Source organism: Bactrocera tryoni, chromosome 4, assembly GCF_016617805.1.
Source record: "Bactrocera tryoni isolate S06 chromosome 4, CSIRO_BtryS06_freeze2, whole genome shotgun sequence".
Taxonomy (NCBI): Eukaryota; Metazoa; Arthropoda; class Insecta; order Diptera; family Tephritidae; genus Bactrocera; species Bactrocera tryoni.
Genome location: NC_052502.1, coordinates 31711028 through 31734897, shown reverse-complemented (window position 1 = coordinate 31734897; position 23870 = coordinate 31711028). Strand labels below are relative to the sequence as shown.

The 23870-nt window shown below is 37.0% G+C and overlaps 1 protein-coding gene across 1 annotated transcript; it reads left to right on the top strand.

Annotated features, from left to right (window-relative positions):
* The first annotated feature begins 13855 nt into the window (after positions 1-13855).
* LOC120775256 (achaete-scute complex protein T3) lies at positions 13856-14754 on the top strand. Its single transcript, XM_040105338.1, has one exon. It carries the CDS (start codon positions 13861-13863, stop codon positions 14752-14754), a length of 894 nt encoding a protein of 297 aa, XP_039961272.1. The 5' UTR covers positions 13856-13860.
* Positions 14755-23870: the final 9116 nt, after the last annotated feature.

Here is a 23870-nt window from a genome sequence, read left to right as displayed (position 1 = left end):
TCAGTACTTGGGATATCGGTAGCTCTAAAAATCATATGTCAGATAAATAAGGACATCTAGATTATAGGTTAGGTTAGATTAGGGTATACTGGCTGGCTATTACGCCATGCATAGACCTGCTAATCCTTACTAATGCCTGATGAATTTAATTTCAGGTGAAGAACTCGTCACGAAAGACGTCAATGTTTTTACGAACTTAAGGAGAGACTTGATGTCTACGTCGATTCCTTTGAACTCCGAAGCTTCAAGGTACTTGAGTCGATTTCTAAATAGTGGACAATGGCAATGGGATGTCTGCACTTTCTGCATGTATTGTTATAACTTGTGCCCCTCTGGCTTGTATTTGATGCCAGTAGGTTGTAACCTCTCAAAAGGCCAGCAGCCGTCCAGCAGTTCTTTCGAGACCGTGTGAGTAAGATCTAAATAATATATCTCAATTATATAGCTATTATGAATTAAAAAAAAAAAACTTTTAGCGGAATAAAGAAAGTAAATCATAAAAGTGGACATTGTTCAAAGCTAATCGAAAACATACCGAATAATATCGTTGAATGAAAGGCGAGTGGCTAGTGAAATTCAAACATTGGTTCTTATTCCAAAAATAGGGCGATGTGTGCATATTTGCATGTTATTACTAGTCTTAACTGACCAAATCATTAATTTTGTGTTAAAAATCAGATGAATTTTAAGAATTCCATGTGTTTGGAAAAACACATTTCACTGAACGGATAGAGATCGAGGGGTCAAAAGGCAAAATTATACCATGTACTATATTCAGTATTTCCTCTAACTCTGTTTGGAGCCTAGGAACTAAGGTAGTCTTCTGGTCCGAGTTTATGGCAGACACTGAACTTTGGATCTCTCCTTTTCGCTTCAATTTTCAACATTATCAGCTGCATTGGGCTTCCCAATAGGTAGCCTATCTCCGACAAATTCTGTCTAAGAATCTCGTTCATTAGTAGCGTTTGCGTTTCACCACTCTCCAAAAATTGCTGGAAGCAAATATGAGTACACGTATATATTTATTTTATAGAACATGCAAGCGGTTGGATCTTTGGTTACTATTACCTGAAGTGTGCGTTAGCCGCAACACTCTTATACTACGAATATCTCATAGAAACAAACATATTGCATACAAAAAAATTGTTTAACGACTTAAACAACCCTTAACTGAATCATTTTCACAAACCATCGCCATTTGCTACCCTAAAAAACATTTTCAAATTCCTCTACATCCTCAATACCTTTTGATACAGCATCCCTTGTTGATGTAGATATATTCAGCATCCCCCTGAAGACAAATTCAGCATCCCTCTGAGAACACATTCCTTCATTTGGTTTTCCAATCCCCTTAAACACAAATTCAGCATCCCTCTGAGCACACATTCCTTCATTTAGTTTTCCAATTGGAAATCGGGTTGAATTGACTTTGGTCCAGTTTTAAAAGAGGGTAGTTTTCAAATTAGAAAACAGTGATTTTACAATCCGACGGAAGATGTCGCGAAAGCAAGTGATGCTATTTTGAGTTAGAAGAGTAGAATGTGCGATTCACAGGATGCTCAGACAGTGTTTTGGAATTTTTACCCCAATCATTTGGTGTTGCCATTGAATTGGGTGAAGGTGTTTGGTAAACCTTTTCTAAGTTTAGCTAAGACGCAAACCAGATCAAAGGCAGTTTCGAGTTTTATTGGCATTGAATAAAGTTAAAATAAATTTATATGTTTATTGTGAGTGTCTCTCCGCACTGAGCGTGGGATTCTTCATCTCACTTAAATGTAAATTAATCAAATGTGCTTCGGTAACATTTTGAGAAACATTACAAACATTACTTGCAGAAATTTGTTTGTATAAAAATTTCAAATATTTTTGCGTGGATATACATAAATACTAAAATAAGCAAGCACAGCCAAGAGACAATAAGGCGCAGACATTGCGACGCTAAAAAAACCATCCTTTAAATATCAAATGTTTTTTGCAGCAGCAGCAAGTTGGAATCAATTTGCAGCGGACAACATCCATCAACAATCATACATGCACAAAGTATTTATTTGAAGCCTCAAAAGGAAAGGCTTACGCAACCTGATGAGCGCAAGGGTTGTTCAATGAAAACAGACAAAGGAAAGGATTCAAGGCGATGAATGAAAGGAAAATGAAAAATGATGCAACAGCAATTTTTTGGAAGCAGTAGTTGGCGCTGATCGACACAGTAGCGGAGGAAAACCCTTTGAAGGATCGCTTTGGAGGCGGGTGTGGCAGTGATGACGCAACCAAATGCGCTACGAAATATTGTAAATGAAGTTTTATCCATTTTTTTATTCAAGATGTTTTCAAAAAACTATCAAAAATCCATCAAAATTCAATTTGATACAAATACAATAACAGTAGCGCGTGTATTTCGGTTCGGATCTAATTTTCGATTATCGGTACATAAAAAAGTGGGTGGAACATGTTTTAGTTTCACCAAAGTGGTTTAAAAGCAATTTAATTAAGCAGGTGAATTAATAAACGATTTAGAAAATTCTTACGACTTTTCAGGGGAAAATATTGTTTTAATATTTGAAAGAAATTTTGTAATTTATACCAATTTGTACAAAGGGGTATTTAACTCATACGGTGCTATTATGTGTCTGTTTCCTTTTTTTAAGATATAAATACATTAGGGTGTTTTTTTTTTTTAATTATTCATTTTTTTCAGTCCTATCATGAAACTTCCTTGAGAAGACCCTAAAAAGAATTCTCTGAAAATTTTAGCCATTAATATTAACATTAAGGGCTGGACCAAGGCATGTAAAAATTTTCCATTGAAAATACACGACAATCATGATTTTTTATCTTTAAATTTCTATAGCTCAGAGGCATTTTGTGGCAACGCTTTGACTTTAGACACATATTCCTCAGAATTCAACACTCTACAAAAATTCCCATTGCGACAAAATCGAAACTAACACCGGCGAGGTAGTACGGGGCTCTAAACCTGACATTTCCGCGAAATTCGCATTTCTTTGTATATATCTCGTAAACTACTAGAGATGTAGGAAAAATGTACATGACAAACTTGTAGGAAATTTTATTTTTTACAATAAAGGTCCGAATTCAAAATCGCTATGATTAATACTTCTCGAGATATTCGGCTTTTTAAATAAAGCTTTATAGAATTTCATAGATGGTACGTAATAAAAATATTCAAAGACGGTTGAGAATGCTTTGACGACGAACCACGCCCATCACGGCCCTCAATATAAACTGACGATCAACGCGACAATAAAATAAAGGAATTGGTACTTGAGAATCGAAGATTAACAGTCAGAGATCTTACTGTCAACATTTGAATATCGAAAAGATTAGTGAAAGCCATTTTTAAAAGATCATTTGGGCCTGAGAAAAGTGAAAATTCGATTGGTTCTAAAACAAGTAAATTTTTCGAAAAACGGTGTAAAATTAACGTCTGTGCAACAATGATTTCCGACTACCAAGATGTCATGAAATTTATTATTACTGGCGATGAGTCTTGAATCTATGCTTAAGACCCAGAAACAGACGTTCAGTCGGTCAAATATCGTGGCAAAGGTGAGCCGAAGCCGAAAAAACCACGTCCAAGTCAAAAATCAGGGTTATGTTGACAGATCTAAGAAATAAGATAAGAGTCGACAAATTTGTCAACAATTATTCTTGCCTCAGGTCTTCAGCAGAAATAACATATATGTATTTCATGAATACAATTTGAAGAGGATCATCGATTTTATAACAGAATTTGGTCTCTATAAACGACTCAAATATTCTACAATTTTTGACATCATTGAAAAATAAAATGCTCACTGGTTAGCTAAATCGTATCTCAATTTTTGTAAGAAAGATTGAGAAAGTGGATAAGTAAGAAAAAGTCGCAATAATCCAGAAACTAGTGACGACTTTTCGTGAAATCTCTACAGTGTGATCCTATTATTTCATAAGCTTTCTGGAAAGACTTAAGTTGTGCCCATGAATGTAACAGTGCGAAAATGAAATACCAGATCTTCTAGTATTACAGTGTAAAGGCTGTTTCGTCTGATCAAATTCGAAACGGACTGTGCCATTTACATGCAAACGCCAGCCGTAGTGATGAAAAATATTTTCCTCAATTGGAAAAGCTCTTTTATATGTTTGTACGAAGTATCATCTCCATAGGCATAGGTAAATTAAAAAAAAAAATTTTAAAAAAATTATCTTATGATTTTTGCCTAGTAAAAATTGAAAAAAGGGTTTGCTTAATTTTGTGCTTCCAATGGAATCACGACTACGAAAATGTGGCAGAAGTGTTATAGGATGTCTACCTTACTAAGAACAGAAGTAGAAGTCGTCCTTTCACCTTTGAAAATGATAAATAGTTTGCACAAGACAAAGAAATAATGCTTGAAAACAGACAGTGATCTCAACATCATTTAGAGATGAGCTCCACATATGTTGGTTATGAACAGTGTCAAAGTCAGAGTTCTACGAAAAAACCTGCATCTTTAGCAAAAACAGCGAGTAGACGTTGCGAAAAAGTTATTTGACAACGTAGCTGAAGATCCTAAAATCAGCAAACATTTCATTACTGGTGACGAGACGTGGCTTTATGAATATGGCATCGATATTGCCGAACAATCTAGCGAATTGCACGCTGAAAATGGAACGAAAACGAAAAAACAAAATCCGCAAAAGGCACTGATAGCTATTTCAACCGAGGTTGAGCACAAAAGTATGGAAAATTTGATTAAACAGGATATTATTGGCTCAGGAACCTAGTTGGAGGCGAAAATAAAGATTTGTAGTATTTTATGTCAGTCCAGGTCAACTTCGGTCAGTTGGTATATCCAAGATTCAGAAAAAAAGGTTGGGAAGGATGGTTTTCAAATTACTTTCAAGTATTTTACAATTATTTAAATATTTTTACTAAAATATTTGCTATATAGACAGTAGAGATAGAGATATGTATAAAATTTTGTTTTTTCAAAAAAATAAAAAAAATTAAACATACAAGAGAAAACAAATTATGAAATAAAACTTGAAAATCTATAAACAAAGATGTTAAAAATAAATACAGCAATAAATGCTGACCACAAGTTGGCACCACAACGACGAGGCAAGTGCTACCTTACATACAAAGCGCTGAAGCGAGTATGACGCGGCCAGTATGGTGGTTGCAGCTGCCCCGCATTTGCTATTTCTGCCGTTTGATCGATACGACAGACACACAACAAAAATAATAGATAGTGGCATTGTTATTGCTATAGTTGTAATATTTACTGCTGCTTTCATTTGTTGCCATTTGAACGTCCGTCCGAAGGGAAAAGCCCGCGAGCAACGTCCTGTGACAATTGTGTAGAAAATCAACAGCTTCACCAGCAGTGGCGATGATTACTACGGCGAAATCATAAATATCAGCAACTGCGGTGGCTGCGAAGACAACAACAACAACTGCAGTTACAATACAGCTGCCAAAGCGCCACTTCGACAAACTTCATTAGCATAATCCAAATCGTTTTGTTGTTTAGCTTGAGGAACAGCGGTTGACTGGCCACCTTGGCGCTTCCTACCTTCCTTCCTTCCGTTTCTGCCAACGACCAGCAACGCTTGCATATGCATATTGTCAACATTTATTGCAATTGTCGGCGGCAAGTCAATTGTCTATTAGTGCGGCGCACACAAACGCACACTAAGATATATTGTCTAGCAATTGTTGCATGCAACGTGCAAATCTTTAATGCCGCTAGTAGCAGCTGTTGCTTAACCAACTAACTGACTGACTCACTGCCAGTTTGTTTTTGTTGCCTAGCGTGTATGGCGAGTTGGTATGGTGCGCGCATGCGCCACATTGGTACGCGCCACTTGTCGTGCGGCAGCAAGTCGCACGTTCCACTTAGTTGCCACGAACGCGGCGTAGCTGATTGCGCGGCGACGCGTTTGCACACACATCTGTCCCATGACAAGTTGGACGCTTATTCATATTTGCTCAATATGACGGCGCGGGTGTGGCGGTGTTGGGGCAGTGCCACAAAGTGTTGACTAAGCGCGTATGCAAATGAGCGCTAGTGTATATACATATATATAAATATGTTTGTGTGTTGAATCCGCTGTTTTTTATCGGAAGCACGTGTCAAATGCGCACACTTCATGCAACAATTATGCGTTGAATGCTTTTTGCTGCTCGCACTCAGTGTTTTTGCTGCTTTTTGCATACTACATAGTGTATTCCTTGTTGTTGTTGTTCGTTGTGGCGCGGGTGGCACGTATTATGTCGGTGAAATCACCAGTCAAGGCCAAGGTTATGAACGCTTACTTTGTAAAGCTGGCGCGCGTCTGCCTTAATGAATTAATTGAAGTAGTGAAGCGGCAGCCGAATTTGGAATAAATGAATGAATTGTGGCATACACGAAGAAAAATATTTGTTTGTTGAATTTTTAGAGACATCAAAGTTAGAATTCTTAAACTTATATGCATTTTACCGGTATTGGAAGACAAACAGCTTACTCCGACTCATTAGTTTGACTTCAGAAAATTTCATGAATAATATATGTAATATGGTAGAACACTTTATGACTGTTGCTATGGAAAATACTAAATACAGCTCTGCATTGTTCTTTGTTATTCGCCAACCTCCGCCAATCCTAGCTTATCATCTAGGCCTATTATTCAAATTAAAGCAAAAACTACCAATGCCTTCTTATATGCTGACAAAATCTTACTTGCACAATCGGACGTTCTACGTTCGATGCCGCGATACTGAGGCGAATTTGAGACCTGTTCGGGCTGGCGTACTCCAAGGCAGTGTACTAGCCCTTTGCTCTGCATTATTTGCACAGAAGACTTTCCAGTGATTAACTCCGACTCCACAATGATGTCAGCCTATGCCTTAAGGCGCCTGAAAGCAATTCTAGCCAATTCGCCAGGTTCGCAGAAAGTATGACTACCGAGATGCTTTAACATTAGTCTAGATAAAACTGGACAGTGAATGAGAAAATTTTGACATCATCTTCCTCATGGCTCATTTCTTGCTGAATGACAATCCACACGTACACAAAATAACGTGTTTGGTGCGGTTTATGGGTCGGCGGCGTCATCGGACCGCGATGATCAAGACCGACATGTTACTGTGAATGGGAATTGCTACCGCTGAATCTTAACCGAATATTTTTGGACCGAATTGGATGATATGGACTTGGACAATATGTGGTTCTAATATGATGGCGCCACAAGCCACCGAACTAATGTCACAATCAATTTATGGAAACCAAAGTTTGGTGAATGTGTGAATGGCCCAGTCAATTGGCCGTCAAGGTCGTGCGATTTGCCGCCGTTAGACTATTTCCTGTGGGGCTACGTCAAGTCTGTGGTGTATGCCAATAAGCCATCGATGTGTGATGAACTTCGTACGAATATCGAACGTGAAATTGTGGCAGTATCGGCCAATTTATGCTTAAAAACCGACAAAAATAGGATTCAGCGTCTGGACTTCTGCCTGTGTGTCCGTGGTGACTATACAAAAGAAGTGGGGTTCCATACATAATGGCATCGAATGTATTTTCACAGAAATAAAGAATTTCATTGATATCACGATATCACAAACCAATTTTTTTTTTATCTTATTGAAAACCCCGTTGTAGCCTAGTTATGACTGGCCAGAAGCTTTTGAAAATCCCACAAAGTGACATTAATTTTAAAAACGCCATTCCTTGACCATGTTTTACAAGATAATAAAGACTGTAAAATTGAAAAAAAACTGCAAATCACATTTAAACATAGCGACATGCTTTATGAATCAGTAACACAGATTCACGGACTTAGAATATACAGATGTTATAGTTTTGGCGGAATCGTACCAAAACTGGAAAAAAAACTACTTTTGTTTTGTTAGTGCGCATTTAAAGATAAATGACAAAACGTGAAAAGTCAGCATGGGCCCAGCTTTCAGGCTTGATATTACGTAAATTTACATGCTTTAGATAAAAATTCTTATACGGCATATTTTTAGTGAAATTCACATTAGAAATACGCTAAAAAATCGATTTTTTTCACCGTGAAGGTAGACAACCCCCTCAAGTTAATAGATACTTCTGAAACTCATTTTTGATAGCAGTTACTGAATTTTGAAATACAACTTATTGCTAATTAGAATTTATTATGAAACACATTAGTCGAAGCAAAACACAATTATGATGAACGAAATGTTCACGGGCAATTTCCCGTTTCCATCCTATCACTAGAGTAAAATGCACTAGACTTACTACAGTAAGCTAAAAATAGTAAAACTTTTTTATTTAAATTTCGCTTGAAACCCCCTTAGGCGAACTACTTTTTTTTACCAGATTGGTGTCAGTGACATATGGGCCAAATGTCACATCAAAATAATCTTTAGTATGCGTTGGTCTTTCTGAAGTACATAAAGTGCATTTGGCGATTTTTACAATGAGTTAAATTATTCAGCAAAGAAGTTCCTTTAAATTTTGTATGCGAAATCAAATTTCTGATGTCAAACCTTTCGGAACCTTGGAAAAGGCCTTCGTTGACAATTGTTTATCGCCAGCATGTATTTGTGATTGGTTCAAATTATTCAAAGAGGGTCGAGAACTCGTTGATGACGAACCACGTCTAGACCAGCTATCAACGTCAACTGGTGATCAACACCTCAATAAAATCGACGATGATCAGTCAGAGAACTTACTGCCATTGTTGGAATATCAGAAGGATCAGTGAAAACTGGTTTGACACACCATTTGGGCTTAAGAAAAGTGAGAGCACGAATGGTTCCAAAATAACTGATTTTATTTTAAACAGCGCCACGTTAACGTCTTTGAAACAAGGCTTTCCGCCTACTAGGATACCATGAATATCAATTATGCCGGAATTATGGTGCGATAATTCATGGTTTTTGCACCAGGATAAATGCCGTCGCATACTGCATTGACTGTTCGTGAGTTTTTCGTCAAATTTCCAACCAATATCGTGCCGCAACCACCGTATTCGCCTGATTTAGTTCCGCGTGGCTTCTGGCTATTCAGCAAACTCAAACGAAACCGTTTGGAGTCAATTAAGAACATTAAACGCGCATTGAAAGCTAATCCTAACACTGTTTTGAGGATTGAAACAGTGTGTGAGAGTACTTTGAGCGGACGACATTGATTTTGAACAATAAATTAAGAATTTTAAAATTATGAAAAAAGTCAAACTATTTTTAGCTCACAATACAATAGAAAATAAGGATGAAAGCAAATAAAAAATACAACAGAGTTACCATAGAACCATGCTAAATTTGCTCTATATTGGAAATATGTATTCATATATATACCTACTATTCTCATATTGCTTCTAACTGCTAAAAATTATTATTAACATTTAAAAATATATAGAGTTGGTATGCAAATAAAATAGGATTAAATACGTTTAAAAAAAAATTATACTATACATCACATATTAATCATTATTACAAGGTAATAAGGGTTATTAAAATTAGACGGTCTGGCTTTCTTTCAAGGGCATGTCCAAAATGTTCTCGGAGATATACAACTTAATAGATCGCCGATTTCTTCATACGTATCATAAAATGTATTGCAACATATCGGTAAAAATAATATTCCTAAATCGTATGAAAGTTTTTTTTTATTCAAACAGAAAAATTTTAGAATTTGTTTTTGGTGAATGTGAAAATATTGCATCATTAATAATTATTTATCAATACCAAGTTTTTTTAAATTGTGTAGTAATCGGACGTATGCATTTCGATAAACAATTAACAAATAAATTTTGTCAGTAGGTCAACTAGACTTTGTACTATGAAATCACTTTAAATTAACTCAGCGAAAGCAAATAGATAGAATTTTTGGTTTTCTAAAAAATGTAAATTGACAGAAAAAAAAATATTTTTTATAGGTTTCTGAAGCACACTTTTGCCTCAATATCAAGTAAAATATTTTAATTTAAAATTAATTATTATTAATTAGGACGGTATGTATTAGAAATTTGAAATTTATGTTTAACAAATATCAGTTTATTTGAAAGTAATTTTTAATTCCACGTGAAATATGAACAAATTTCGAAGTTCGAATGTTACATTAATTGAAGAAAAATTAATTTAATATGGTTTCACTAGACTCTACATCTTCTACGTCTACTTCAGTATCCCTACCTTTAAGGCTAATTCTGCATTTCTGTGCTTTTTTTACGACAAAATTAAATGCATCGCAGAAGTCAAATTATTCACACTAGCACTAGAATAATAAGCAAATATTTTTACTGATATATTTTTATTTTAGAATAAAAACGATTAAAATATATTCTACTCAATTTTTATTGCTTTCAATAATTTCTAGCTCAAATCAAGAAATATTTTAAGATTTTCACAAAAACAAACTCTACCATTTTCGCTTAAATATTTATGCCAAGCAGAAAAATATAAAATTCTATCCTCGGAGCAACCACTTGCCCGATGAACTGCGCAACGGCGACTGCCAGTGTCCACAGGATACGCACTTGCGCAAACAACCAGCAAGAAAAATAATTATTTCTCAACGACATAGGTTAATATATACTTATGTACATATTCTGCATAAAGTATATAGTATACAAACACATATACAACACACAATGATTCCCAAGCAGTTGCCCAAAGACACTTTCAATTTTCGCTGCTTTGCGACACAAAACGCAGAGCAGCAACTCCCCACGCAAGTGTTTGCTCGCAATGAAAAGAAAATCTTTAAGAAAAGGAATTTTGTCAGCAAAGGCAACTAAAAATAAAACTGACAGGCATACAACGCACATCCTTGCTGCCTTATATCCTCGCTAGATGTGTTTGTGTGTGTGCGCTTTGGCAGCACAAAGATCAGATATCCTTTGTGTCAGTGAAGCGAGGAAATTGTATAGCTACGCTACAAGCGTAAGCAATAATCACAGCAACAAAAACAACAATAATTCCCATAGTGCATAGTACAGTATATTGTTGCGCTGGATACAACGAAAATAAAGACAGACAAAAACCAATAGGACAAAAACAATGCTTACGCAGTTTTTCCAACAACAACAACGCAACAACAAGAGAGCCAACAGCGCGTAATATAATAGTGGCGAAGCAAAGAAATGAAACACACACACACATGCTTAAACATATTCCATTCAAGTCTCTAAGAAACGAAGGAAAATTGCGCTTGTGTGTAGGTGTAGCCAGAATATCTAGATAAATTGGACAGTCAGGTACTTGGTCGTCGTCAGGATGCTGTGCGGCTACACTAACTGTTGTACTGGCATATGAAGGAGGGGAAATTCTCTGCGCAGGTTTCTGCTTCTCAACCAAGTGTGCTAAGGTGAAGGCGAAGGTTATCTGTGAGACAGCAATTTCGCTAACATAAGTATGTGGTGGAGTAACAGTGCACTGTTAACGATTCACATATGTTAATACGCAATGAGTAACTTAACAGCTGTTTTGTTTTGTGGGGGTGTTTCTCATGTTAGTTAACAGTGGATTGCTCTGGAATGTTATGCTGCGCTGACGTAACAGCAACGTAAGCAGTTATGTACATATTTGCACAGAGAACCGAATAAGCTGAGTTTTTTTTAATGAAGATTACTGCTTAGTTAGAAAATTAAATGAATGAGAGTGCACGGACATAAATATGTACATATAAGGCATACATATGTACATATGTCTAGTGAACAATGGAAATTATTGTTTTTTGATAAATTCAAAGCAACTCAGTTTAAATATGCACTTACATAATGAGTTAAAACTTTAGAAATTTTCCTATAAAAAATAAAAATAATTAGATATTCTTATTAAAAAAAAATATAAAAAATCATAGCACGTATGAGAAAAAAAACAAAAATTTGTAGGTAAAATATAAAAAATATGGAAAAAATTAACATAATATTTTTTTAAATAAAATGTCGTTGAAATTAATTTTAGCTTAAGTTAAAAATGATATATGTAATTTTGAAAAATAAAATTTTGTTTGCTGGAAACGCTAAACCTCACAAATCCTGTCGCTGAAATGATGTGTTAATTTCTTATTATTAGTAAGAATATAATCTTTCAAAAAGAATCATACAAATGTAAAATTTAGATTCTAAATAAGCGAGGTAACCAAAAACTGGTACAAAATGGTACAAATCTAAATATAACTTTTAATTATCTTCAGACAGCTACATATGTATGTAAGTAATTAATAACTGGAAGTAAGCAATGGAAGGTAACCAATATAAAATCTAGATTATATGAAACCTCCAGCCGTAAAAATAGTAAATATTATTTTTTAAATCAAGAATGAGTTTGTTTAATTTTTAGTTTAGTTTTTCAGAGAACAGAGTAAATAAATGTTGAGCGCTTAATTTTACTGATTTAAAAACATGTTGAATGCTAATTTTTGAAAACTATTTCTCGAATGTTGACTTAAAAAACTTGTTTTGATTTATAAAAAACCGAATTTTAAGAATACACCTTTTCAAATAAAAAAGTTTTTCTTAGAAGAAATGAATTTTAGTCGGTCTGTTTGTATGGCGGCTATAAGCTACAGTGATTCAATATGGAAAATTTCTTCAGATATTTTAGTCTTGATTTGGTTAATAACCCTCACTAAATTTCGGGAAAATATCTTTTCATAGAAAATAGTTTTTCTTACAACAATTTAATTCTAGTCGATCCGTTTTTATGACAGCTACATATATGCAACGATAGACCGATCAGGAAAATTTCGTTAAATATTTGAGCTTTACTTTGGGTGATAATCCACACCAAATTTCCGGAATATATCTTTTCAAATAAAAAAGTTTTTCATACAAGAACTTAATTTTGGTCGATCTGTTTGTATGGGAGCTATATGCTACGGTAGATCGATCAGGAAAATTTCGTAAAATATTTTAATTTTGTTTTCGCTAATATTCCACACAAAAATTTCGGGAAAATATCTTTTCAAATAAAACGTTTTTCATACTATTTTATACGATTCTACATAAGTATGTATGTACATACGTATATGGAAATAAGAAAACTCAATAAAAATGTGTTCACAAACACATACACATACATAATATTTGAGCTGGCACACGCCACATTCTACCAAAGGAATGGTGCTACCAAATCTACAAACAAACATGCATGTTGCTAAGCACAAAGCTACAAACATTTGCTGCTCTCCCTTCGCACTGCTCGCCAGCGCTCAGCCTGTGCACATGCCTGTTAAATCTCTGTAACCTGTCCACTACACATCGAGCCAATACGGTATACAGCGCGAACTTAGCGCTCGAACTCCCTTGCTGCCCTAAGAAAATATGCTATTTGCCCGCATACAAACGCGCTCTCTCCTCGCTCTCATGCGCTGATGTGCGCCACCCTTTTCCGTGCACCACAAAGTCTTCTTGTAACGAAGTAACTCTGCTTCGCTCTCCGAGTTACTCTGCACAGCGCTGCTCTATCCCTATATTCCCGTTGGAGTTCGTGGCACTGATCGTGAGCGCGATCACTTGCGCTGCCGTTTAACCCTCGGCCAGCGTACGATGATGACGAGCAACAGGGGAGGAAGCAGGTATAGCCGCTACTCACGCTGTATGGACGAACAGAGCACAGAGCTGCGACGGTGACTGTGACTGTTGCTTGGCTGTGGAAATTGTACTTAAGGCGCTGCCAGAGGACGAAGGGAATCATTAAGGCATTTGATTTCATAGCATTACAAGCTCGTCTTCAGAAAACGAGTAAAATAGTTGTAGCCAAGCAAGCAGTCAGCGACGAAGACTCATCAGTGCAAATACAACAAAAACGTGTTAAAAAAAAAAAAACAAAATACAACAAGAAGTAACTGTGTTTAGGTCAAATATCGACTGAACTCATTCAATCCTAAAGATAATTCATCATAAAAAATGGCCAGTGTGTGTATGACGCAAACGGGTTACCAACAACAGCAACATCACTTTCAAATGTTGAACGGCAACATAATGTTGTTGCAAAAAGCACAACAACAACAGCAGCAACTGCAACAACAAACGCTCCAGCAAACAGCTACGCTCTACCAAACGAAGAAGCAGCAAAGCATCGCGCCCGCACCCAAAGTGCTGGGCAGCAGCAATCTGCATAACATCCAAATGGGTCCGGGGGCTGCTGATGACCTGCTGCCACGCAAGAAGTACACCTACATGAATATGCCTTACGGCGAACAATTACCGTCGGTGGCGCGTCGCAATGCGCGCGAGCGCAATCGTGTCAAGCAGGTGAACAACGGTTTCGCCAACTTGCGTCAACATCTGCCACAGACGGTCATCAATACGTTGTCGCATGGCGGACGCGGCGCCAGCAAGAAGCTCTCCAAAGTGGATACGCTGCGCATTGCGGTCGAATACATACGCGGTCTGCAGGACATGCTCGAGGAGTCGCAACCAAGTACGACTACTAGTAATATGCATGTTGGCACGGCGCTATGCGATGAGTCCAGCAATGATGGCAGCAACTACGGCTACTCCTCCATGGGCAGTCCCAGCGATGTCGCATTCAACCAGCTGCAACGCTCTTACCACTCTGAGGCTTCAGTCTCGCCAGCGCCCAGTTACAGCGGCGACTCAGACATTTCCATTGGCGGCGCCAACTATTTGCATCCCGTCAAGTTGGAGGCGCAGCAGCAGCAACAGCCACAAACGGCCGTGCATGCGTCGCAATTCAAATTCGAGTCGTTCGACGATTTCGCACATTTGTCGCCCGAGGAGGAGCAACCGGACGATGAGGAGCTCTTGGACTACATTTCTTCGTGGCAAGAGCAATAAGCTACGCGTTACAAATGCAAATCAGTGACTTAAACAACCTGCGCAAATAATTCCAAAAATCAAGTGAGAGAGACAATACAGACCAGTGGCAACTCAGGACTCCGTATTTTCCACAAATACAATCTATTTTACTTCAAAGAGCGTTGTGTAAGAAAAAGTTGAATTTTTGTTCGACTTTTTGTAAAATTTTGTAAATAGTGCCTTGCAAAAAAACAAACTTTTATTGTGTTAAACTTTTAATTTAAGTAAATTTTTTTATATTTAATTTTAAGTTATGGAAGACAAATGATTTAAAACCCTACTCATATGTTAAGTGCTAATTTTAAGTAATGGAAGACACTAAACTAAGACTTGTAGACTAAGCAAACCACTATAAAAATGCAAACAAACAATAACAAACCAAATAAAACAAAATTCATTGAAAAACATAAAATATTTTCTTTTTTACTTTTCCGGTATTGACATCTTCAGCTGATTCGAGTTTTTCTCTAAGATGGTTTTAGGAGATGGAGGAACAATTGGTAAAGCAAATACACATTTTTGGCTAATGCAGACCTATCCATCGTTTGAAAAAATTCAAATTTCGAAATTTAAACAAAAAAAAAAAATGATTTAGACCGATCTTGCCTTTACTTCCTGTACTTTGTACTCTGAATCATGCGCAATAGATAGCAAACCTTTAAAGTCTTCTTCGATTGGGCATAAATCTTCAATTCAATACAAGATAATGCGGAATTTCCTACTCTTTTAGCACCTTTATGCTTAAGTAGTCTATTTTGGTTACACTACTTGGTTGTTTAATTAGTCAAAAATAATCAAAGTTTTCAGAAAATTATGACCTCAAAATCTGCTTCGGAAATTCATCAAATACTCTGCTTTCATATCTTATCGAATATGTGTATCTTCTTCTCTTTATAAGCTTTATTAGCATACGCGGTTAGAGCCGAGCTTACAACAGCACGCCAGTCGCTGTTTGTCCGGGGTAAACTTTTGAATTATCGAACCGATTTTAGAAAAAAACAGCACACTAAGTCCAAGCTTTATACAAGTTAAAATATAGCATACCAAATCCGAGATTAATGAAAAAAAAATATAAAAAAATACGTACTTAGCCCAGCTAGCCTCGAGCGCACAAGTTCTCAAGGCTGTATCTCCGAAACTATTACCCTGATCAACTTGAAAATTTAGGATGTTGTTGAATTTGATAAGAAACATCGATTTTTCGAAACATAATAACCCATGTAACCCCTTAAACCAATTATTATGTTTCATTAATTTATGGAAGAGTTGACCTCAATCACAAGGAAAAGCGAGTTCCTTTCAGCTGACTAAAAGGTATGCGACTTAAGATAGCTTGTGACCAAGGTGTTTATGAGAACATAAAGTGCACTGTAAATAGTTCAAGCAAAACCTTCTCCAGATGAAAATGTAGCAAAAATGTGCGCGTTTATGGATTTCTGCAAAGTGAATCCTATAATATTGTTATAAAGTGAGGTTAGGTTCGTGTAGAAAGGAAATGGAATTTCGATATCCATTTCCACCAAAATCCACCTTTATGGGACAATGCATGGATTTTTGAGAAGGAAAAGTCTTATAAAGACAGAATATATTATTAGCTCGCTAAATAGCAAATTTCGATAATGTTTCTTTCGGAAGAGAAAAAATTAAGTTTTAAATGAACTAATAGTCGTGAAAGTTTGGTGATAAGACAGATGACTCGCTATATTTCTATAATGCCAAAAATAACTAAACATTTATCTAACCACATTAATTCAAAATCACTTTAAAAGTTGGGTCTCAGTTTTAAATTTCCTTGGCAATATGTGTTTAAGACACCTTAAACTATTAAAAACAAATTTGGAAAGCAAAAACAAAATCGAGTGCTACACTGCCATAGCAACAATAATATAATTTATTTACCATCTACAACGCTTAATAACACTCGACAATAAACAACAACAAACAAGCACAACATGCACGCGCACAAAGCGTGTAGTCATGCTAACCACGGTGCCATACTGAGCGGCTGGGTAACAAAATAAATAAATTAAAATTAAAATATTTTATCATTTCCGCTACGAGCTTAAGGAGCAAAATAACAAGCAACAACTACAACAAGAACAGCAAACGAATTAATTGTGTTAACGGAAGTAACCGGTCACGCCTCACGGCCTAACTACAAGGACCACGTGGGCAAACCGGCAACAACTGCAACAAAGCTGAGCGAATGAGCGAGTGAATGACAAGGAGACAGGGAGCCAGTAAACAAGCCCAATGGACCGGCAGGCTTTACGCCTGGTCAAAGGCGTAAAGCATACATAATTTGCCTGCTAATGCACTTCCGGGCCGAAGCGCTATTGCAAGCGGCCGCCAAGCAACAACATCAACCAACAAGCAACCACAACCCCAAAACGAATGCGATTGCGAATGCGAATGCATAACAAAGGGATAAGGACAATTGCTAGCAGGACATTACGTATGCGCTTACGTAGGGACCCCTTAATATTTGTTTGTGTGTGTTCCAGGTGCGGCAGCGTGGCAAGGGGTTGTAGGGGTTATTGGATGACAAACAACATTTAGCAGAGAAGAATTGCTTACGTGTGCCGCTAAAAAAGTAACAGCACCAAAAACAAAATAATGAAGCGAAAAAAGTAATAACAACAACAATAAGAATATGGCAAATATTTACTGCGGTTGCACCGAAGTTATAATACCCTTCACGAATACAATAGATGTCATATAAGAATTTGTTTTTGTTGGGCCGGTTTATATGACAGCTTGAAGCTATAGTCATCCGATGTGAATAACTTTTCCGGAGATTGTACCATTGCCTTGGACACTTATCCAAGCCAAATTTCTTGACAAGCGCTTGGTTTGGATCGTTCAATTCTTATGGCAGTTACATGCTATCGTGGTCCGATATCGGCGGTTCCGACAATGAGAAGCTTCTTGAGAAAAAAAGACGTATGCAAAATTTCAGATCAATATCACAAAAACTGAGGGACTTGTTCGCGTATACACAATGTGTGCTGTATTTAAGTGTAGTCAAAGGCCTTTTCAGTACAAATTCAGTACATTCTTGGTAGGGTTCGAGGCCTATCTAAAACCCCAACGATACTCCCCGAGGGGCCAGTCCGCAGGAGCAGGTTGCAGCGAGCTCCAATAGGTTACTCGTGTTACCATAATTAAGTCTCCGGTGGGACATCTTAGCCGAAACTATTACCAGTTGAGCTTCCATTCAGCTCTGGACTGGTGGCCAGAGGTTAAATCCTATACACACACCACTTATACAAAATTAATCCTACTTCCCGGTTACACACCTTCGCTACTTAAACAACTTACCCGCAAACAACCATAACTGTTCGGCATTCCGAGTAGTGGAGCTCACACCGCTAACATCTAAACGCCCATCAGTCCAGCTATTCCCCATTATACCAAGATCCCTAATGTCCGAGTTCATCCGGCATTCTGCTATTATATGCACCCAGTCTTCTACCCCCACCTCACAAAAACAATTCGACCTTTCAGATAGGTGCCTCTGATTGAAAAGTGCATTCAGAGACCCATGCCCTGTAAGCAGAAAAGCCAGACTCAGACAAAATCTGAAGTCTTGGTTATCCTCAACAAACCCAATGTCCCGAATGTACTCATAAGTTACTTGGCTGTTAGGCTATAGTCCCAACGGTCTTGCCACCTACACCTGACCATACATATGATCTAGAAGCCTCCAGCTCCCTACAAATCCCTCCCTCTCCACATCATCAAAGGAAATCCAGTCATTCCGCAGCAGTGATATACTCAAGCCCCTTCTTAACCGTATTTACAGACAGACGGACGGACAAACAGATGGACGGACAGACAAACGGATGTGACTAAATCGAAAGAGCTCGTCATGCTGCTCATTTATATGTTATCATTAATATGGTCTCCGACGTTTGCCTTTGGTTGTCACAAACTTTCGTGGCAAACATGAATGTATACCCTGTGCAGGGTATAAAAAAAGACCATAACAGTAAAATGAAAGCAAATTATAGCATAATAAGTCCAGTTACTTGTTCAAAAGGAAAAATATATTTATTTTATATTTATCATATCCATAACTAAGTAACACAAGGGTAAGAGTGGCTTGTGCCACCACTCAATAAACGCTTTAATAATTAATTCAACAAAACGGGGCATAAATATTGTATCGAACTGTGAAATCAACACCCCAATACAGTTGAGGTTATAGCAAAATTTCACGTCCGGCGAGTATACACAGGCAAACGGCACCGAACAGGTATGTAAATTGCGCAAGGCGTGCGGCTGTGCATTGCGCATGCGCACCCCAAAAATAATGAAAACGAAGAAAAATAAATATAAATGAAATACTTTTGGTTTCTTGCGATAGGAAGTGTATGCGCAAGTTGAAATCTGATCGCCTTACACTATGATTATGCAAATTTGCAAGACTTATACTCTATTCGGAGAGATATTGGAATAAAGAATGTAAGGGCACGCGTAAGAACGGATATGGGTGGCACCCATGGCCATGTGCCAGTACTTAGAATGACAATTGTTGACAAAGACTTGCGTCTGCGCTGTCTTAAAGGTACAGTTGCAAGGCAGCACTCAAAAGGTGTAAGCGAATGCCAGCTAATAGCTGCAAATCGCGTTAAAGCAAAGCAGAATAGTCTTAGTAGTAGTAATAGTAGTAGAATTAGTCTTCAAAATGAAACTTATTTGTTACACGCTAAGCAGAAAATGAGGTTCTAACAATGCTTTAGAGGCGCGGACAACACCCACAACACACACACAGCGCTCGGCGGTGAGACAATGCTGCAGCGAAATTTAAGTAAGGTGTATAGGGAAATTTCATGAAAAAAAATGTTTGACGAAAATACCATATACACACGCATACATACATACATACACTACCTTTAAATACTCACACATACACCTCAACTCTGGCTTAGCGTTCGTCCAAGGAAGTGCAGGAAGTAAGGCGGACGACAATTTTTGCCAAGTCTTACAAAGGTCGAGGATTAAAATTTCTTTACGAACTTTTGTGTGTAAAAATAGAAAGAAACAAGAAAAAAAAGAAATTGTATCAAATTCATTGCAGAATTTGCGTTAATTGTCAGCAGCTCAGAGCTGAAATTAAATACGCTGGAGGCAGATTATAGGAAACTGTGTGCTGTGTTTGTTAGAACCTGGCGCATATGCGAGATGTCAACGTAAGTAGGCAGCAACTTCCTTACGCGCTTCCGTAGTGATCGCGTACAGTTGTGTGCGAATTAATTGCAGTGGTGTGAAATAAATTGGCAGAAAGTAAATGAGGAAATGTTTATATTTTTATTTAATATAAGTAAGTAAATACATTTCCGAATAAAGGATATTTCAAACGCGTTTATTTTGCTAAGTTAGTAGTACTGCTCTTAACTACCATACCAAATATGAGCGCACTCTGTCAACAAGTTAGTTTGTGAAGTCTGTACACCCCAGTAGTGTGTAAAGATTTTTACGATGGATAAAAAGATGGAACTAAGAAATTTAATCCAAATTTTGTATTTCTAACCAAATTTCGTGTTCACAAAGCCTTCAAAGACTGTCGAGAGATCGTTCTGGAGAACTTTCCGCCTCTTCAACTGATGAAAATGTTAAAAACAGTGAAGGATATGGAGCTTGAAAATCGTCAGTCAAATGTAAGACCGATGGCAAGAGAGTTTGACATCTCTCGCGAGTCCGTTCGAATGATTTTCGTGGATATTTTGTGTATGAAACGCGTTCTTGCTCGACTCATCTCGATAAAGCTAATTTTTTTTTGTGTTTTTCAAAAAGAATACCGTAAACCGGTTTCTTTGGACATGCTTGATTGTGCAAATTCCGATCCCACATTCATGGAGCGCATTATAACTGCTGCTGAGATATGGTATATGAGTTTGACATGCAATTAAGTTAATAATCATCGGAATGGATGGAAAAAACCGAGTCCAAAATTAAAGTGATGCTCATTGTTTTTTCGATATTCCTGGTTTGGTGTATCATAAATTTGTTCCGAAGGGACAGACGGTTAATAAAGAGTACTATTTGGCCGTATTGTGGCGTTTTCGCGGGAACATCCGTCAGAAATGGTCGGAATTGTGGAAGAGCAATTCATGGATTTTACACTATGATAATGCACCATCGCATCGAGCCACGATTGTGACCGAATTTAAAGCCAAAAACGCAATGAATACCATCGATCAACCACCGTATTCACCAGATTTGGCTCCGTGTGATTTTTTCTTGTTCCCCAAACTGAAATTGCCGCTCCGTGGAACCCGTTTTCAGTCGATCGAAGAGATAAAACAAAATTCGCTGAAGGAGCTGAAGGCCATCCCAAAAAGTGCTTATGAAAAGTGTTTCGAGGACTGGAAAAATCTTTTGCATAAGTGTATTACATCTGGTGGAGATTACTCTGAGGGCGACAAAATAAATATTGATTTTCTGTTTTTATCCCAATGTAGACCAATTGCTTTATATCTCACGTTGTATAAGTGTGATCGGATTACTCTATATGACTATATAAAAGATAAGATTTTGTATTAAAAAATCCCCCAGACAGTTTTGTCATTGCTTGACTTGATATTGTGTGAACAAGTATCAAAGAAGGAGACAGCAAAGAGCTGTCTATGAACTATTTTTTTATATGTTTTTCCGATGAAGCCGAAAATGTCTCCATAGAGTTTATGGCGATTGCGTTTTCATAATTTTAACCTTACACCAGGCTGTCGAAGACAAATAGAAATTGTCCAGTCAAAACGTCAGTGTTCCAATTTACTGAAACCCTTTTATAAACATTTTGATAGGGCTGGATAGAAAAAGAAGTTCAATGTACTATGTGACTTGTACTTGTACATTTTCTATACACAAAATCAATCGATGTACTTTTAACAGTTGGAGCTTCTAAATCGAACAGTATGATCTAAATCATATTATTATGGTAAATAAAATCTTGAATTTAAAAAATATATATACGTTTCACATCGGTAAGTACGGTAAGGTTTCATGGAACTTATTAGTGACTGAGTCTTTTTTATCTTTTTTTACATTAATAATTATCCTACCCTATTCACAATATACTAGAATATTTATTTGTAATATTATCTAGCTCAAAACTTTGTCGAAGAAGCTAATCATAAGTAATTTTACCTAAAAAAATTAAATTAAAAAAGAAGGTGTTGCGATCCAAGCGGTCCTCCCACAAATTAACATTTTTGTGCTTCGTGTGCTTTTATTTAGAAAACATAAAAAAAAATATTTAACAATATGTCCATTACATATGTGCATACTGCCAAAATTATGCACTATACTGTACTTATAATTACATATGTCCGTTTACATACATACATTGGACATCAGCTGCTGTAAACCCATGCTCTAGTTATATAATACCGGTTAAATAATCCGAGTTAGGTGTCAAAATTCGGCATAAGCTAATGACGCAATATTTGCAACAAAGATTTATGCAACATGCAACATGCAGCAAATGGCATAAGCTGCAGCACAGCAATTGCAATGCGCATGCGCCAACGAACGGCTGTAGATAGGCAGCAAATCATGCTCGTATAACACAGATCAACTCAGATTCCAATTCAGTGCGCACAATTGAGTAACAAACTACAAGGACATGCATGCAATTTTTTTTGTTTTTTGCAGAGGAAATTTAGTTGGAAAAAAATATAATAGAAAATTGGCGCTGAAACCTATGAGATTTTTTCAAAGAACATTTTTCCTTTTTTTCAAATTTTTTCAAGACGCAATTTTTCTTATATTTTTACAGTTTTGTTTGTATTTTTTCACATTTTGATTGTTGTTGTATTTTTTTTTAATTTTTTGTAGTATTGCCCTTAAACTCCTTGCAAGGAAGTGCATGTTTATTTTGCATTGCTTTGTTATCCTTATGTCCCCAAAATACACGCCGGACTCTTGTCATCTCGTCACAGCACATTTCCTCTCCAAGTGCTTGTTACACAAATTTTTATGTACTACAGCGCCCATGGGGCATGCATACAGACAAGACAACAAGTAATAACAATATGTAGAAGTACATCCTTCACTGAAACTCAATACTAATGTTAGTGTTTTTTTATGATAGAAAAATATTTTTCAAACATATGTATGCACTTATACACAAACATATGCGTATTTGACATCGTGAATCGTGAAAATAATATTTGACATAATTTTTAGTGCGGAAGCAAGCACATGCGCGCCGCCTCTCCCTCAGCACTTGCAATAAATTTGAGCAGGTTCCTGTGCCAGCAACGCACTCGAACTTGTACAAACATACATAAATTTTCACATATGTTTGTTTAGTGCGATTGTTTGTTTGGCGTCACATAAATCTTGTGACTACGCCGTTAAAGGGATATGCTCTCTGGCAGGACACTGCGCCTGCACGCCTACTTTGCCACTAATATTCATTGATTGCTGCTTTTTCGGCGTGATTTATGCGCTCACATATGCGTATGTAAGATATTCGAACATTAGTCTATATTTCGAAAATCAGAAAATATGAATTTTTATCACGCGCTCTCACGCAGCTTAAAGGCAAGCACTTGAGCATCCTTGCGTCCGTTGCGATCGAGTGAATTTTGACACCTTCCACAGTAGTGTCGCAAGTGTTACACATTAGTACAAGGTCGTAACTGTAGTTTAGTAACAGTACGCTTTGTTCCCGGCTACCACTTTGCATGTGCCACAAACAAGACTGTTGCGAAAGGATTCTTGAAGTGTGCCATTAAAATGTGAGGACTTTTTCACACGAATTGTGTGAGAGTTTTGTTGACTATAATGCTGAGATTGATTCCTTGAATGAAGCCATAAAAGTCAAGCAGCTACATAAAACTTAGTTAACTGTATCTAATTAGTTGTACTCGTTGATTGGGTTTCACATGTCTAAAGCCCATAAATCACATTTTTATTGATGTGCTCTTTGGGGTTTCATGGAACATTGCAGTTCTAATCGAAATGAATGTAATTGTAATCAAATTACGGTGATTAAGTTTAAGAAGAGTTCGAAAAGTGGTAAAATATCGAGTGCAACAGCACTTGAGTGATATGGCGCCAGCAATACACAGCAAAGCCTTTCG

Bases quoted from the DNA above. Each gene is read 5' to 3' on its own strand.
- LOC120775256 (XM_040105338.1), top strand. From the start codon at position 13,861: ATGGCCAGTGTGTGTATGACGCAAACGGGTTACCAACAACAGCAACAT.